Source organism: Mandrillus leucophaeus, unplaced genomic scaffold, assembly GCF_000951045.1.
Source record: "Mandrillus leucophaeus isolate KB7577 unplaced genomic scaffold, Mleu.le_1.0 Scaffold4, whole genome shotgun sequence".
NCBI classification, from domain to species: domain Eukaryota; kingdom Metazoa; phylum Chordata; class Mammalia; order Primates; family Cercopithecidae; genus Mandrillus; species Mandrillus leucophaeus.
This window is the reverse complement of record NW_012104253.1, coordinates 7657404-7676520: the sequence shown is the minus strand read 5'-3', so window position 1 is coordinate 7676520 and position 19117 is coordinate 7657404. Positions and strand designations below refer to the sequence as shown.

Here is a 19117-nt window from a genome sequence, read left to right as displayed (position 1 = left end):
AGTTCTTTGGGTTTTTTTTTGTTTTTTTTTTTTGAGACGGAGTCTCGCTCTGTTGCCCAGGCTGGAGTGAGTGAGATCTGAGTGGCATGATCTCAGCTCACTGCAAGCTCCGCCTCCCGGGTTCCCGCCATTCTCCTGCCTCAGCCTCCTGAGTAGCTGGGACTACAGGTGCCCGCCACCTGCCCGGCTAATTTTTTTATTTTTTAGTAGAGACGGGGTTTCACCGTGTTAGCCAGGATGGTCTCGATCTCCTGACCTCGTGATCTGCCCGCCTCGGCCTCCCAAAGTGCTGAGATTACAGGCTTGAGCCACCGCGCCTGGCGAAATTAGTAGTTCTTTGAATTGCACTTACCCTTAGTCATTTCAATAGCAGAACTAGAGGCAGAGGTCAGGCTTTTGGTTGGTATCCTAACAGGTCATTGTATCGTCGTCTTTTTCTGATGTGAACTGATACGAATCTGTATTTCACAGGTCCTTGGAAAGAAGTTTGCAGACTGATGTTTCATTTTCCTCACTGATGTTATGAGAAGTGACCTGAATTTTTAATTCATATATCATAATTTTTTGGTAGGAAGGAGAAATTTTGTACAGCTTCATTTTTAAATGGCAGCCAGTTGCTTTTAGCTGGTGCCATTGAAATGTATCACATTTTAATTTTTTTTCTGTTGTCATCTTCATTTTGACACTTAGAAGTCTTAAAGAAACGTTTAGTGATATTCTAGTTAAAATGTCAGTCCCAATTTCTTTTCTAAATCTTGGCTATTATAGAGTTGGCAGAGTATTTTAGATTTGAAATATGTTAATAAAATTTTAGTTATGAGTTAAGGTATTTTCTTCAACAGGAATAGCTAGCTTTGGCTAGAGTGCAATGCCAAGGAAGTAGCTCCTTTATTTTGTGATAATGGAAGTTTATTGGATTAGAAGAAGTATGAAATGAGCCCGCAGAGCCTTCCTGTAGTGGGCTTTCATTATAATAGCCTGATTTATATGGTTGATTCTCATTATTATAAGTTTAATAAATTATTGCCTGAAGGAAAACTTGAAAGTTAAAGTTGATATGACGTAGGCTGAAACTGAATAAATCAGAATTTTATATTGATTTGTCTTAGGAAAACCTCTTTCAAACCTGAATTATATAAATGAGCTATTCCAAAGGTAAGCTTTGGAGAGGAACTTTACCAGAATTCCTCTTTTTGAATTTCTGTTTCTTACACTGATTCTGTGATTCCTACCGAAGACCTATTCTTAGCCATTGGCTGGAAACATTGCAAGTTTCTCTTGCAGATGCTTGCAAGTGTCAAACTATTGTTGCTGCTAGGAAAGGAGCCACAGGTTATAGAGAAACTTGGGTGCTGAGTCCATAAATGAAGGAATCAGCACTCATACTTTTTCAGTATGTTGGTTAGTTCCTACTTCTTAAGGAGTTGATGCATGCCAAGCCATGATACTACTGTCTTCCAAGGTTAGGGTGAAAAGTGTACTTACCTGTAACAAATAAGGCAAGCTTATTTTCAGGTTGTGATCCAAGTGTTAACGTGTGTTGCCCATTTGCTGTTAAATGCTCATTCATAACTGCCTGACTCTGCAGATTGGCTAATCAGTTTTCCTCTAAGTACTTTATTTTTGAGACGGAGTCTTGGTTTGTCTCCTAGGGTGGAGTGCAGTGGCACAGTCTCAGCTTACTGCAACCTCTACCTCTTGGGTTCAAGTGATTCTCCTCCCTCAGCCTCCTAAGTAGCTGGGATTACAGGTGCCTGCCACCACAGCCAGCTAAGTTTTGTATTTTTAGTAGAGATGGGATTTCAGCATGTTGGGCAGGCTTGTCTTGAACTCCTGACCTCAAGTAATTCACCCGCCTTGGCCTCCCAAACGCTGGGATGACAGGCGTGAGCCACCATGCCCACCTTCCTCTAAGTACTTTAATTGGGGATTCCTATTTTCTGAATTATAAGAAATCTGAGATAATTAGAGCAGAGAGTGTGGAGTGGTTTTCTACAGTTGAGGATGTCTTCAGTGAAGAAAAGGTGAACATATTTTAAGTGCTTGCAAAAGTCATCTCTAGTAACCCAAAACTATAAATTATCTCTCATTTAAGATAGTAGGCCTCATTACTCACTTCCCCCAATGCTCTATTTAACTTTGAACTCCAGCTACACAAGATATTCTGCCCAAAATAATTTTTTTCTCATACCTCCTAAAAAGAAAAGCAACCCCAAAATTAGTTTAAAAATGTTAGTTTCCTCATTTGAAGTTTTCACTGCTTTAAATACTTTTTTCTGATTCCCAATAAATAATGACCAACACAAAATACCAAACATTAAATAAATACTAATTTTAATCAGATGAAATTTACTGTTTAAAAAGTCCACAGAATTATAAGATCTTTTCCACTCATATATTTACTTAACAAGACAAAACTGCTGACAGGCTGTCATTTCTTGTTTGTGCAAATACTTTTTTGTGAATGTATGTTTCTTTAGTAATAATTTTAATTGTTGATATCTCTAAAAATATAAAATGAATGTAGTCCATAACGTTGGTAGAAGACAATTGTTAATGAGCCCCATGTTTTTCTTGACTTTAAATCATGTGGGAAATAAGTTGAATGGCTCTTTGGTTTGACAAACGTAGGAATCCGTGGCAGAAAGGAAGGATGCAGGTTAGTGGACAGTGCATGCTTGTTAAGGAGATGCAGAATATGCACTCTTCTTTGTAGTAAGGTCTGTTTTTGCCAGTCCTGATAAAGTAGATATAACTGTAATGAAAACAGGAAAGGAATGGGATTTTGGCATTAATTGGTTAAATCAGGTATTGAAATTTTATTAAATCTGAGAAATATCTTGTAGCCCCTTGGTGATACAGTTAAGATGGTTGCTCATCTTTGCTTAAGGGAAAGCTTAATAAAGATGAAAATTAGTTTAAACATTTTTCTTAAACTTCTGCAGGCTGGGCTATGTATCTGGTTTTGTATAATATATCACTTATAGAAATAGAACTTGAGCAATGTAAGAAATATAGACTAATATTTCTCTGAACATTTCTAAGGAGTTTGACTTAACACAGTTATAAACTTAAGTATCAAAATTACATTGGACAGAAAAATAGATTTGTTGGTCTTCTTTGAAGGTTCATTGAAAATATCTCAGTAATTTTAACTACTGCTAGTACTAATTAACTCTTATATTTTAAGGAACCCAGTGACAATGGACCTCTTTTTACTGAATTAAAGTTCTACCAACGAGCTGCAAAACCGGAGCAAAGTAAGAAGTACAGTACACATACGTTTACGCTTTTAAAATGACCAACTTTTTTTTTAAGCCAAGACCTAGAGCATTGTATCTTATTTTTTATGACTCTTTGTTATTTTTTTGCTTTACAAATTCCACTTACATGAGATTTGTATGAAAGAATTCTGGTCTTTTAATGGGTTTGTTGCATGAAGATTTTATCTGTATTGATATGTAGAATAAAGTTAATAATAAATGACCTATGATTTAGGAAATATTGTTAAACATTGAGAATTATTGTTGAACTAGAACAAGATACCAAGGTAGAGAGCCAGAACCTCTCCTAGTTACTTTAGTCCCTTCTGTCCTTTTTCCATCTCTCCTAGATCTTGATTTCCTGGTTGAGGACTTTTATATTGAGGAAGAAAAACCTCTTAGATTGGTATGAAAAATAGGTCTTCCTATAGAAGCAAGTAAACATTATGTAATTAGAGAGATAAACTGCAACTTCAGGATAGTCCACCCCTGTGTTCTCAGATGCCACATCCTCAGACTCAACCAACCAGGGATCAAAAATACTCCAGAAAAAAAAAAAAAAAAACCACAATAAAAACAATAGTAAAAAATAATACAAATAAAAAACTAGTACAGTGTAACAACTATTGATACAGCATTTTCGTTGTATTACGTATTATTAGTAACCTAGAGATGAGATAAAGTATATAGGAGGATGTGTGGAGGTTATATGCAGCTATTACACCATTTTATATGAGGGACTCGAGCATCTGGATTTTGGTATCTTGAGGGGTGGCGGTTCCTGGAACCAAGCCCCTAGAACAAAGGAATGACTGTACTGTGGTTGTGATTTTTTAAAAAAATGCTTTTTATAGATTTTTCATTTTAAAGACAATTTTAAGGGCAGGATAACAGTTTTGTAGGTTAATAAAAATGTTTTCATTGTAAAATGCTTTTCATTACTGTATTCTTCATTTTCTTTTTTATGAATACAGGCGAATTCTTATTGCATGTTTAAATACATTTTGCTCTTAATGATTTTTAAAAAAATTATCATTTATGTATAACAATTGAAATCACGAAGATCTGTTTGAATTTGTAGTTCAGAAATGGATTCGTACCCATAAGCTGAAGTACCTGGGTGTTCCTAAGTATTGGGGGTCTGGTCTACATGACAAAAATGGAAAAAGGTAAAAATATGTGTGATTTGTCTTTCTCCTTCCCTTTTGCAACATTCGCTATTTAGTTGGTTTAGTCAGTAATTATTTTCTGATCACTTACAATATTACTAGGCCTCCCTCTAGACTATGTGGAATGTATGTGACAGAGAGGAATAAGATGTTATCTCTGTCCTCTGCTTTCCATAGCAGCAGGCTATAATGCCCTATTAGAATAGGGGTGCCTCTCTAGTAAGGGGACTTCTACAGAGCAATATCAACTGACAGGGAGGAACAAAGCCAAACAGACCCTGCATTTTTTCCTTTGCCCTTAAAAATAAACAAACTATGTTCTTTATGCAAAAGGGAACCCCTTCAGGATTCCATTTGGTATTTCATGTTGGATACGTAATCTGCCCACACCAGATCAGGCTCACCCTTTATGAGGGATTTAGTGTAGCTGGTGAGTGAAAGCAAATGTGTATGAAACAATTAGAAGCAAATATGTATGAAACAATCTCTAATTGTATGATACTGATTTGTGTGTCTTAGGAGTTCAGAGAATGGAGAGAACGAATTCTTTGGGATAGTTTATTTGGAGAAAACCTCTAATACTTTGGTGCATAAGCAGCACTTGATACATATTTGAATGAATCAATGGAACTTCATGGAGTAAGGCTTTGGTAGCTGAGACGTGAAGGGTAGATTTAGTTTGGAACTGGGGATACATTGCTTAGGATGATTTCAGCTGCAAGTAAAGGAAAACTTTGACTCAGGCAGTCATCAAGGGCCCAGGTTCCTTATCTTGCACCTTTGCCCTCCTCATCTTAGTTTTGTTCTCTGTTCTCCATTGTGTGGTCACCAGGTGGCTGCTCCATTTCTAGGCTTCACATGCAGGCACAGTACCCAAGGGCAGAAAATGGTATCTATTGTGTGTTGTGAGTTTCACTTTCCTGGCAAAGAAAGCTTTCCCAGGAGCCCTGTGGCAGACTTCCTCTCATGTTTTCTTGGTCAGAATTTTATCAATACTTATTCTTAAACTATTCACTGGCAAGGACAAAGTGATCACAGTGATCCATGTGGAAAAGGATGGAATGCCAGAACCAAATTGGTGCTCCGTTAGAAAGGATTAAGAGGAGGGGTAGTGGTTGGGTAGGCAGCCAGTGTTGTTTACTTGGGAACCAGGCCTCTCTTAGGGAGTGTGGGGATTCCTGAAGTCACGTTGAACGTTTTATTTTATATGATTTTGCTGGAATAGCAAAATATGTTATAGTTTTTATAATATTTTCTTGAGAAATACTATAGAGCAAGGATTAGTTAAGAGCAAGGATTCTAGAGCTAGACTGCCTAGTTTTAAAACCTTGTTTTGCCCTTTAAAATGTGTGTGACTTTGGGCAATTTTTTGCTTTAATTTCCTTATCTGTGAAATGGAGTAACAGCTAACCACTTAATGATGATTAAGTATAATGCTACAAGAGTATATGTAGAACATAGATGTTAGCTTTTGCTCTCAAAGGGGTCTTTAATCGCTTAAATGTTAAAACCTACTGGTTTAGAAAATCATTGAGGAGGCGGAATAGCATCCTTAGCGAGAGATTAACGTGAGCACAAGGATAGACTTCTGTTCTACTGTATGACTCAATGGCCGTCTTCCTCTAGCAGGGGAAGAGGGCATGCGTGTAAGAGAGAAGGAAGTAAACTTGGAGAAAAAGTCGGTGGCAGATAATGAAGACCCATAGAGGAAGGAACAGTTTGGAACCAATGTCTAGTAGGTAGTCAGAAGCTATCACTTGCTCTTGAGCAAGGGATGAGGTGACACGGTGGTGAAGGTGGCATTTGGGAAATGGTTTACATGGTGAATTAAAGACTGTCTAAAGGGGAGTAAGACAAGAAAAACCCTTAGTGATGACTTGCTAGGAAGCAAATCTGTTTGACTGTGTCCTCCAGTATACAATAGTTATATTTCTAAGGAACAGTACGTTATGGAAACCACATTTCATAGAGATGATTGGAAGAAAAGTGTGCCTGGGGCTAGAGCATTTTTCCACTTGGAATAACAGCCTTTTCCTCTTTCCATAATTTCAATATAAACGTCAAAAAAAAAAAAACAAAAAACAAAAAAAACCAAGTACAGTATATTGCAGCAAAACCTAAACACCAAACAAATCTAGCACTAGATTGATTGTACTTGACTGCATCAGGTGTGGTCATGGGCTAGTTAACTTTCTGTCTCTCTCGTTTCCCTGTCTGTGAGATGAGGATAATAGTACTTTATGAATTACTGTGAAGATGAAATGAAAACATGTAAATTATAAGGGGCACATAGTAAGTGCCCAGGAAATATTTCTTGCAGTCATCATCACTGTGATTATCATAATTGGTTTCATTTGTTTGCCTATGATTTTTGTTTGTCAGTGGTGATATTTTGCTTAAGAATGATGGTCTTTTTAAAAGTAGCCCAAACTGTCATATCACATTTTACCATATACATTCTTATCACCCATTTTATGATAAAGTTTGGAACCAGTTAAACAGGGCTTTTGTTTGTATAACTCCTGTGAGGTGACCGGGGGCTAACTGGGTCCAAGGTTGACACTGTAAGCAGACTGACGAGGGTAATGCTGGAAAGAACTTCCCTGGTGTGGATCAGAAGTGCCTTAGAATGTGGTGACAAACGAGAACACAGTCTAAGTCTTAACTCACCACTTATTAGTGATGACTTTACCTCTTAGCCCATTTCTTCTATAAAATGAGGTTGCTAGAAATGTCTCCTTTAAAAGATGGCGTTAGTCATATATCAGGCATTGATTTGCTTTTTAGGTTGAAGCTCTTAAAAAGAATCATCGTAGGTCTTAGAAAGTAAAGAAATAGAAAGTAGATTATTCTTCCAGCCCCCTCCCGTACCAGACATCCTTAGTTTTTCTTGTAACTCATTTGAATTAATATGTATGTAGGGCTTAGAACAATGTTAGCTGCTACCATTATTAAATTATTTATACTGATGTATATTTTTCTTTTACTTGCACATTTTTATTCAAGTCTCCAGAAAAGTCTACATCAAAAGTTTTACTTTGGAGAAGTTACTTAGAAATAACTTCCATTTTACTACTCAATGGTAGAGCTGTCTTTCCAGAAGAATGTGGTAATGGCTTCTATGAAATTTGTGGAATCATGTTTCAGTTGATGTTTATGATTTAGGTATGGTGACAAGATTAAGGGCTTAATAAGAGTGGTGGTAGGGTGATTTGTGAATAAAAATAAAGACCTATGTAATAGAATTTATTGATAGACCCCATGTTGAATTAAGCAGTTGTGTTTTAGTCATCTTTCAGGCTGTTACAGAGGTTGTATTTTTGTTACCTGTGTATTACAGGCCTTAAGTATCCCTTATCTGAAATGTTGGCACCAGAAGTATTTTAGATTTGGGATTTCTTAAGGATTTTGGAATATTTGCATTAATACCTACTGGTTGAGCATCCCAAATCCGAAAATGGGAAATCCAAAATGCTCCAATGAGCATTTCCTTTGAGCATCATGTTGGCACTAAAAAAAAACTTTCTAATTTTGGAGCACTTCTGATTTCAGATTTTCAGATTTGAGATGCTCATCCTATATTATAATCATTACGCACATCACCTATTTAGTAAAAGCCAACATGTATATGTGCCCTGGTTTCATCTCTCAGCCTTTCAAAACCTGTTATACAGAGGAAACCAGGAAGTCAAAGTTACCATTTTCACTTTATTATCTTACAAGCCAGGGTGCTAGGAAATCCTACATGAATGAATACATTTTGTCACTCCCCCCCCGCCCCCACCGAGATGGAGTTTCACTCTTGTTGCCCAGCTGGAGTGCAGTGGCTCAGTCTCGGCTCACTACAATCTCTGCTTCCCAGGTTCAAGGAATTCTTCTGCCTTAGCCTCCTGAGTTGCTGGGATTACAGGCACCTGCCACCATGCCCGGCTAATTCTTGTATTTTTAGTAGAGACGGGGTTTCACCATGTTGGCCAGGCTGGTCTTGAATTGCTGACCTCAGGTGATCCACCAGCCTTGGCCTCCCAGAGTGCTAGGATTACAGGCGTGAACTACTGCGCCCGACCACCACTGACTAATTTTATAACCTTGGACAAATCACTTTACCTCTGAAGACCTTAGTTATTTTATTTATTAAAAGATGTTTAGACAAGATAATTTTCTAATTTTCTTCCAATTCAAAAATGAATAGAATTCTGAGTTACTTGTTCAGCATCTTGTCTTTTAATGTTAGTCAACTCTTCCTTCCCTATTGAACTTGTCATATTGTCATCATAGAAGCCTACAACATATAAATGGGGTTTTTGTATCCTACTGACATTTATTTCAGTATATGTAGTGCAGTGGTTAAAAGCATGATTTTGCCACATACTAGAGTACAAATTATCAGTTTTCTTCTGCTGTAAAATGGGGATGATAGGAATTACCTACCTTATAGAGTGATGTGAGGTTTAAATGCATTAATAACATTTTAAGTACTTACAGTAGTGCTGTGCTTATACCAGGTGTTCAGTAAATGCTAGATGTTAGAGTGTTGATGAGTCATAATCTTCCTTGTTGGAGATGTCCTGAAACATTCTGAGTGTGGTTTTGGTTTTTATTGATTTACTGAGTGATTTCACCAGACAAATTAGAATCTGGAAAACCGTTGAAGGTAAAAGTGGTCCTCAGAGCAGAAGCTGAGCAGTGTTATTGCAAATAGGTGATGCTTTTCTGTACATACTGAAATACAACATGATTATTGAATCTGAGTTTTGGGTGCTGGAAGTGACCTTAGAAAGGGTGAGTCCCTACTCTCTCATTTTACTTCTGTGGAAATTGAGGCCCAAGGAAGTAATGTGACTCAGCCAAGGTGACATAGCTGCTTTACGGCCAAACCAATTATCTTCACGTTTTTCCAGGATATTTGTTTTTCCCCAAATCTTGGCCATTGAGTGTTTAATGTACAATCCTTCTGCGCCATTTAAACAATGGTATTGAATCTGGCTCTTGTTAAAGCATCTGACAAGAATCTTGATTTTAGCAGAATGTTGTTACTGCTGATTATACCTTAAAAATACAGAGAAGCAGTCACAGGAAGGAAGCTGATATCCAGAAACATTAATTAATTTTAACTATGAGAAAAATCAATGCTGTCATTTTTATTTAGCTTGTTTTATTTTTACTGTGAATAAACCTGTTGGGTTCTCTCTGTGAGCATTATCTTAAATTGAATAGTCTCCTAAAACTAGCTGAGACCAGGAAGAGGCCCTCCAGGTAAAAAGCAGGACCTGAAAGCACTCTGAACTCTTGAGATTTCTAGTTGGGAGAAATTGTTGCAAATGTTTGTATTTCTTTTTTTAAAAAAACGTGTTTACTAAACATTGTCTTGAAAAGATTACTTTGAGAGTACTCATTGCAAAGTTGGTTTTCTTGAATTGTATTTTGTTCATTGGCTTTTCATATTTGTCTTCAGTTATAGGTTTATGATAATGGATCGCTTTGGGAGTGACCTTCAGAAAATATATGAAGCAAATGCCAAAAGGTTTTCTCGGAAAACTGTCTTGCAGCTAAGCTTAAGAATTGTATGTGAGCTATATTCTTCTTGTTTTTAAAAAATTGTTTTTAGTACAGTAAAGGCTAGTTTATGTTGAAGCTTGGTCCTCTGCTGGCTGGTGTTAGGTACTGCATTAACTTATTCTGTATGTATTTTCATAGCTGGATATTCTGGAATATATTCACGAGCATGAGTATGTGCATGGAGATATCAAGGCCTCAAATCTTCTTCTGAACTACAAGAATCCTGACCAGGTAGTTTTATAACTTTAATTTCTACTATTTAAAACGTGTTGTTTGAAAATAAATATGGTTGCTTTGAACTTTTGAACCTATGTAGAAGTTTTACTTTTTGAAGTAGATTTGGTAATAATATTTCTTCTTGACACTTTGATCTAGTTAACATTCTACATTTTTGATGTGATTTGTTGGCACTTTATCAAGTTGGCTATTTTGCCCTAAATAAGATTCAGAAGAAGTGCTTGTGATACAAAATGAATTTCAAATAGCTATTTGGGGGTGGAAGCTTAAAATTATATAGTACACCAATGAATTATGTTTGCCTGTCTGCTTTGTCACTTTTTTTATTCCTTTGTTCAAGAAATCCATCAAATGTAAGTGTTCTATTACTTGGAAAATTTGGTCTTTAACATGTTGATTATTCAAATCAATTGGTTTACAGAAATATCTTAGCTGTCTAAATTTGTATACCCTTAGTGTTTGGAATTCAAATGTGCATTTTTTTTTTTTTTGCTTATTACATTCCCTTGTAATTTTTACTTTCTAATGAAAGGAGAAAAGCTAATGTTATTATACCTTTATTTAGGTGAGTTTAGTTGAAGTAGAGGGATCTATACTATTTTCCTGTATAGCTGTTTCTGTGATTTCGGTGAAAGTAAGGTTTAGTTGACATTCATACTTAATGTATGTTCTCACTTCTTTCTTGATCTTAAATAAAAAGGAAGATTTAAACATTTTAAGTGTGTTTGGGTGCTTTGATTATTATAATTATTTGTCAGTACTCTGTACTTCATTCTTTCTCTCAAATGTACCTTTACCTTTGCTTAGTTTTTCCTTTTTCCTTTGGGTCCCTTTTCTTTTTCTGTTGTCTCATGTTTGCTTCCCTTCCTCCAATGTCAGTTATGGTGGATATAAGGGAATCTATGTAAGTATAAAAGAAGAAAGTTACTATACTGTTAATACAGTGTGCTAATGGAGAAGTCTTAAAAAGGCAATCATCAAATTCATCTCTGCTGTTTCTAGCCATTTCTTTTTAGATGTTTCTAGGCCAAGAACAAAGAAAACGCAGCTAACAACCTGAACAATAAGGGTTCCATTAATTGAAATAGACTGGACTTGTACAGTATAATAAAATACAACTTATATCACTTTGCAGGTGACTAAAACATGCTGCCTTTGTTTATATGGAAATATTTTTGCAGCTCTGTTATCCTTCAGACATATGCTTTGGATGGGATTATTTTTCCAGTGTTAGATGTATGTGCTAGATCTAGCTACATATTTTTGCTTCAGTTTCCTCTTGTGCCCAGATGCATGCATTCGTGACATTTACTCAGAATTAGAGATGTAATGTGTGGCTATGAAATAGAAGAAAGCCAAGTTTATTAGCTTTGTATGCTAATCAGACCCACATGTATATGCCTATGAATAAGTATGTATATAATATTAAAATTTACTTTTAATCATGAAGACTTGGCTTTAGAATATAGTATTTAAATATAGATAAGAGCCTGATCTAACAGTTCTTTAGATCATTATTATGATGTATGAAATATTTTTATAAAGTAAATTGAGATTTGATTATTTTACAAGTGAAGAAACAGAGGAATAGAAGGTAACTAACATATCCTGTGTCAACATCGTTAGCAGTCCTCTACTGGGTGTGCTTTTCTGTGTGGGAAGTAGCAGTTGTATCGCAACAAGTATTGATGGTTTGCTCTGTGCTCAATTTTAGAGTCTGTAAGATAAAGTATAAAATGTATAATTTTCATTCAAATTGAAGAGACAAGATTAATTACAAGTATAACATATACTTATCTTAAAAAAGTATATGAAGTCAAGTGGTTACACTATAGCTGTGTGGTCATTTAGCATTTTTATTAAAAATAAAAAGCCTTTCAGAATTAAGTATTTGCTGCTGTTTGCATTTTGGATCTAAATTGTTTGGAGTGTTATGGAATGACCTTGTAGATGAACCCACCTTCAGATGACAGTATTTTGTTTCTATGCTTTAAAGGGGTATATGTGCAGTGATTTTGACTTTAGTTTGTATTGGTGCTTGGAAATTTATAGGTGTACTTGGTAGATTATGGCCTTGCTTATCGGTACTGCCCAGAAGGAGTTCATAAAGAATACAAAGAAGACCCCAAAAGATGTCATGATGGCACTATTGAATTCACGAGCATCGATGCACACAATGGTGTGGGTATGTCAGTAGTACTTGAGTGAGAAATAGACTGCTAATGTTTTCACCCGGATTCCTACATAGTTCTTAATTATGCATAAATAAATAAATAGATACATAAATAAGAATTGAAGAGGCACAGGGGCATGGGGAAAGAAGGCAGAGGTGAGACTCCTACAATTGTATTCCAGGGCCATTTGTGTTCTTCTCTCTTGCCTTTTCCTTGCAACCTTCAAAGATAACCAAGAAGGTGGTAGTGGTTCATTCAACTGCGATGAGGATTTCTTTTTGGTTTTATTTAGTTTAATTGGAATGTTTGTTTGTTTTTGTATTTTTTCTCAAGTTTCTTATGTATCTACAACTTTGTAACAGCTCACTTTTATTTTACTACCTGTTAAGTTAGTTTATTTCCTCAGCAGTCATTTCTTCTGTGCTCAAAGCTGTGGAAGAACTCAAACACCCAGTTCTCTGGGCCTCTTAATAGCATATAAAAATTTTAAGAATATCTTCAAGTTTTCCAAAGGCAGTATTGAGTCTATCATTGTTTTATTTCTAGAGTAACAGTCTCTGCTTGAAACCCTAAAATTTGCCAGTTTGAGTTTTAAAGTAGAAATTATTAATTGGAAGTAAATTGGGAGGTAAGCTATTTCTTTTATACTGTCCAATACCTAGGTGAAATGCAGTCAAAATTTTATGATGAAAAACAGACTGTGGAGTTGACTTGTTTTACCTTATTACTTTATATATACTTTAAATTATATATTAAAAATTATTTCAGTCTACCTAATGTTCTTCTCTTGCATTTGTAGCCCCATCAAGACGTGGTGATTTGGAAATACTTGGTTATTGCATGATCCAATGGCTTACTGGCCATCTTCCTTGGGAGGATAATTTGAAAGATCCTAAATATGTTAGAGATTCCAAAATTAGGTAAAGGAAAACTTAAGTTATTTCTAGCAAAATCATGATAAGCCAAATGTTTTTAGTCACAGTTTCTTGACAGGAACTATAGTTTCAACTGATACTGATATAGAAATAAGAAAGTACTTGTTAAACAGTAAGGTTCCTTGGTCTTTTGTTTAATTTAGAAAAATGTCTGTAAGCATATTTAGAATGTAGCACAATATTGCTTAATGTGCTATGTATTTTTATTTCATATTAATAACATGACATCAAGCTTCAAACAGTGACTCATTCTTTAATTTTTAACAGATATAGAGAAAATATTGCAAGTTTGATGGACAAATGTTTTCCTGAGAAAAACAAACCAGGTAGGAAAACACTTCTTCAGTGTTAATAGGGATTTTGTTTTCTGGGGATAAAAAGGCATGGTATCCATGGAATAGCCCTTAATGTAAGATGTTAGGTGGTGACCAGGCATGGTGGCTCACTCCTGTAATCCCAGCACTTTGGGATGCTGAGGTGGGTGGATCACGAGGCCAGGAGATCGAGACCATCCTGGCTAACAGGTGAAACCTCATCTCTGCTAAAAATACAAAAATTAGCCACGCGTGGTGGCATGCACCTGTAGTCCCAGCTGCTCAGGAGGCTGAGGCAGAAGAATCACTTGAACCCAGGAGGCAGAGGTTGCAGTGAGCTGAGATCGCACCATTGCACTCCAGCCTGGGTGACGGAGCGAGACTCTGTCTCAAAAAAAAAAAAAGGGTATTCGATGGTTTGTTAAATGAATACTTGAGCCTTACTCAATTTTATTCAGTGCTTTTAGCAAAGGAAGCAAATTTCATTCATCCATTAAGCTAGTAAGTATTGAGGCTTTATTGGGCACCAGGGACTGGGGGTACATCAGGGAACAAAACAAATATCCCTGCCCTCATGAAGCTAACATTCTAGTTGGAGGAGTTAGATAGTAAACACATGAGCAAAATTTGTATGTTCCCCTGGTTAGTACTGTGGAACTAGAAGAAAACAGGGTATAGAATTAGGGGGATGGAGTTGGGGTGGGTAGTAAAGTAGCGAGGAGGACTGTAATTTTAAGTAGGCTGTCCAGGGACAGCCTCACTTAGGAGGTGATATTTGAGCAGTTGTAGGAAGGAGGTGAGGGAGGGAGTGAGCTCTGTAGAAGTCTGGGGAAGAGAGTTCTAGGCAGAAGGGACACTAGTGCCCAGGAGATGCGAGGACTGTTTTTATAGGTAATCATGAGGGCTTTGGCTTTTACTTCAAGGAAGAGTGTAAGGTTTGGATTAGAAGAGTGATATGAACTGTTTATCCTGAGGGGAAAGGTCTCCTGCTTCTGGCGTAGGGATGGACTGCCAAAGGAGCAAGGATGGGCCTAGGCAGAAAGCAGGTTAAGAGGCCACTGCAATAACCCGTGCAAGAGAAGTAGCAGCCAAAGAGTGAGAATTGGTCAGTTTGCATATATTCAGAAGTCTTTCTAAGCCTTTGCTCAGTTGTCTCCTTTTCAGGAAGGTCTATCTCCCCTGACCTTATGCTATTTAAAATTGCAGCCTACTCCCCATATCAATAAATACAATGTGGATTTCTCAGAATTATGCCTTGGACCTCATAGCGATCAGTAGCCTCTCCCTCGTGGCCGAATGAGTCACTTACCTTAATTTCCAGTACCAAATATTTGTGTTTAAAATTTATAGAAATGGAATAATACAGTGAATGAAATAGGTAAAAATCCCTGTCCTCGTGAAATTATGGTTTACTTCTGTTAGTGTCCTTTTCTTTCACTCAGTAATGTATTTGTGAAATTCATCCCCATTATCACATGGTTTTTTTTGTTATTGTTTTTGTTGTTATGTTTTTTTGAGATGGGGTCTCACTCTGTTGCCCAGGCTAGAGCGCAGTGGCACAGTCACAGCTCACTGCAGCCTTGACCTCCTGAGCTTAAGAGATCTTCCCACCTCAGTCTCTGAAGTAGCTGGGACTACAGGCACACGCCACCACACCTGGCTAATTAAAAAAATTTTTTTTGTAGAGATGTGATCTCACTATGTTGCCCAGGCTAGTCTTGAATTCCTGGGCTCAAGCAGTCCTCCTACCTCAGACTCCCAGTATTGGAATTGTAGGCATGAGCCACTGCACTTGGCCCTGTTATTGTATATGTTTAACAGTAGTTTCTTCATTATCATTTCTATAAGGTATTCTACTGTAGTTACATACCATTATTTATTCTGCTCTTAGTTCATCTCTAATTTTTGGCAGTTGCAGCTTGCCAATTATACATACAGATGTATAGTCTACCTGCAGTTGATTTTTGGGTATTATTTGAGGAGGGGTCATGTATCTTTCCTATCCCCATATTTATATCTAGTCGACCCAGCAACCTTCCATGAAAAGACCATTCTTTTCCTTTGTTGTCATATTTGTCATCAATCAAGTGTGGATTTGTGGATCTGTGCATCTGTTTCTGGACTCTCTTTTTTCAGTTGTTCTTTTTGGCTATTCTTGGACCACGCTGTCTTAGTTACTGTAGCTTTATTTTAAGCTTGGTATCTGGTAGTTGAAATTCTTTAGCACTGCTTTTCTTTAACTAGACTTTGCTACTTTGCTATTCTTTGCCCTTTGCATTTCTATTTAAATTTTAGAATCACCTTGTCAGTTACACACACACTCACCCACCCCCAAGTTTGCTGGAACCTTGGGATTGAATTTGACTCTGTAGACCAATTTGGGGAGCACTGACATCTTTATACTGTTGAGTTTTCCAGTCCACTTGTATGGTATATCTTTTATTAAATTTGGTCTGTCTCAATTTCTCTCAACTGTGTTTTATAGTCTTCTTTAGGAAAATCTTGCTCATCTTTCATTGTATTTGTTGCGAAGTATTTGATGCTATTTTAAGTCTTTTCTAAATAGTTTATTTTCCAATTGCTTTTTGCTAGTCTATAGAAATAGGATAGATTTTTATATATTTACCTTGCATCTTATGACCTTGCTACATTTATGTACTAGTTCTAGTAGTTATTTGTAGATTCTGTAGGATTTTCCACATGTAGTATTATGTTGTTTGTGACTAAAGTCTGATTTACATCTTTTGTTCCACTCTTTATGCCTTCTATTTATTTTCTTATTGTATTAGCTAAAAGTACACATAACTATTCTATTATACTGAAGGGACATGGCAAAAATGGACATTGTTCTCTCCCAGGGGGAGCATTTTCAATGTTTTATCATATATGGTGATAATTGTTTTAGTTTTTTTTTGTACATCTCCTTTATCAGATGAAGAAATTGGAAGTTACGTACTGTTGTCTGTTTTTTTCTCGGTATATTCCAAGTATTTAGGAATAGTGCCTGGCACATAGGAAGTGCTTAATAAATATTTGAGTTAATGAATGTGTGTGTGCACGTGCATGTGTGTGTGTGTGTATAGAACTGATAAGATCTCTTGAAGGACTGGTGTGAGAGGAAATGATTCAAGGATGACTAACTCAGATTTTAGCTTGAGGAGCTAGAAGGATGAAATTCTCAGTAACTGAGACAGAGAAAACCTCAAGTTTTAGGGATAGGTCAAGAGTTTAGATGTGGGTTTGTTGGAATTAATGGTGATATTTACACATCCAAGGACCAATATATGAATGGTAGATATACAAGTCTGGAGGTTGGGGGAAAGGTCTGTGTGTGAGTCATTAGCTCAAAAATGGATTTTTAATGTTGAGAAGTGTTGATCTTGACTAGTAGGATTTCTTTTTTATGGTGTGGTTCTGTCTAAGTGTACGGTAAACCTTTATCATTTGGAAGCTGATTTTTCTCTTTTATAGGAAAGCCAGACCTTATTTCTTTCTTCTTTCTTTGACCTCTTTTTGGTGTGTTTTATTTCTCTATCTGCTATAGAGCTAATGGCTTTGATGGCAAAAACAAATTGGCTGTGATATTCATTATATTTAAGGACATTTTACTTTCATAATCTTTAGATCCCTTTGTATTATAACTTTAATACTAAAATAGTTATTTTTATGAATATTTAAATTTTAAGTTCTGTCTTGTTTCTTACAATTACAAAAGTGTGTTTTATATTATATCTCAAAATACTTTTTTAATTTCAGTTATCTGACAATTCCTGAGTTCAAAAGCATACTTTTCATTGAAGTGATTGAAAAAAATAGGTATCTTAACAAGATGTGTGTTTGCATTCTAACTTTACTATAACCATGAATTGTTTTTTTAGAGGTAAGAGCGAAATATATTAGATTTGTGATTGAAAGTTATAAAATGATTGTGTTATTCTTTTAGGTGAAATTGCGAAATACATGGAAACAGTGAAATTACTAGACTACACTGAAAAACCTCTTTATCAAAATTTACGTGATATTCTTTTGCAAGGACTAAAAGCTATAGGAAGTAAGGATGATGGAAAATTGGACCTCAGTGTTGTGGAGAATGGAGGTTTGAAAGCAAAAACAATAACAAAGGTGAATTTTGTTATCAAATTATTCTTTGGTCTTGTGTTTATAATTGCAACAAATACTATAAGAAAGTATAGCAGTAGTTCAATGAAGAAAAAGAACAGATTGCGTGGCAATTAAGGCAAACTTTTTATAATACAGAACAATGTGTAGAGGGTTGTAGAAAAATAGTTATTTATATATTTCTTATGTTTGGTAGCAAGTTACTAAATTTCTGAAATGATTTTAACTTGAAATACTGATACCTGACAGAGAAATTTTGATGGTGCACTGAATTCATAATTTATATGTTCTTTTCTCCCAAGTCACCCCTTAGGGTTCATACTGTCTCGGTTGTTTCTTATTTGTGGATATGGTCATAGTTTTACCAGTCGAAAACGGGTATTTGAAAAATTACTATTTGAAAATTTCCTTGTTTGTTGGTGTGGTACATTTTACCATTTGAACATTATTTTGCTCTGTGAGGAAATATCATTATATAAAGCTTGTATCAGCATATAAGGGCATTAATTGTTTGGAGAGAAATGTTAAATAATGAACTTTATGATAGAAGTATTATACAAGCATGTAAGGAACTTCTGGCATCACTTTAGATTTTACAGGTAGGCATTAACTTACTGATTTGCTATTGGTTATTTTTGATAATTAACTTATTGATAAACTTACTGATTTCCCTTATAATCTGAAATTATTTCATACAATGTGTTAGCTATTTTTATATGAGGAAGGAAAACAACTTTTAGAAGAAAAAATTTTTTTACATTATTAACTATTTCTACTGTCATTAACTTTACAAATTCTAGTAGATTTCTTTGGAAATCTCATATTCTGAACTGACAAAAAGGGTTAAAACAGAATTTTCTCTCTTTAAAATCAGAAGCAACATATTTAAAAGTTTTTATCTTTTCAATTAACAAAGGAGATAGGAATTTTGAAATCATACCAAAAATTTGACTTTCTGTGCCAAATAGCAGGTCTCTGTAATTTCATCATAGAATCTGAAATTATATACATGCATCTACATACACTTTTTTTTCTTTGATAAGTTTTGTCTTAATTACATCTGCTCCAGTTTTGTGGTCAACAAGTATGCTGAACGCTGCATCCATGTTTGAAATGAAGAGGGTAAAATGGAAGCCTGAGTGGAATTTTTTAGTAAGGTATTGTAGTAAACTTACTTTTCGCATACATGCATAAACAAGCAGAGTGTTTCTTATTGCTCAGGATAGATTTCTCTGCGTTAATATTTATAGCGAGCTTGTATAGTGTTTTTCTCTAAAATTTTGTTTTGTTGATTGAGAAGTAAAGATCTCTGCTGTTATGTGAGAACTTGTCCAGAGCAACCACCTC

At 35.7% G+C, this 19117-nt stretch overlaps 1 protein-coding gene across 1 annotated transcript in view; it reads left to right on the top strand.

Annotated features, from left to right (window-relative positions):
* VRK1 (vaccinia related kinase 1) overlaps positions 1-19117 on the top strand; it is an 85686-nt gene that overhangs the window by 46642 nt on the left and 19927 nt on the right. Inside the window, exons 4-11 of the mRNA XM_011991652.1 lie at positions 3191-3260; positions 4345-4432; positions 9888-9996; positions 10130-10222; positions 12281-12413; positions 13202-13322; positions 13605-13663; positions 17595-17773. Coding sequence (XP_011847042.1) covers positions 3191-3260; positions 4345-4432; positions 9888-9996; positions 10130-10222; positions 12281-12413; positions 13202-13322; positions 13605-13663; positions 17595-17773 — 852 coding nt within the window. The remainder of the gene's footprint in view (positions 1-3190; positions 3261-4344; positions 4433-9887; positions 9997-10129; positions 10223-12280; positions 12414-13201; positions 13323-13604; positions 13664-17594; positions 17774-19117) is intronic.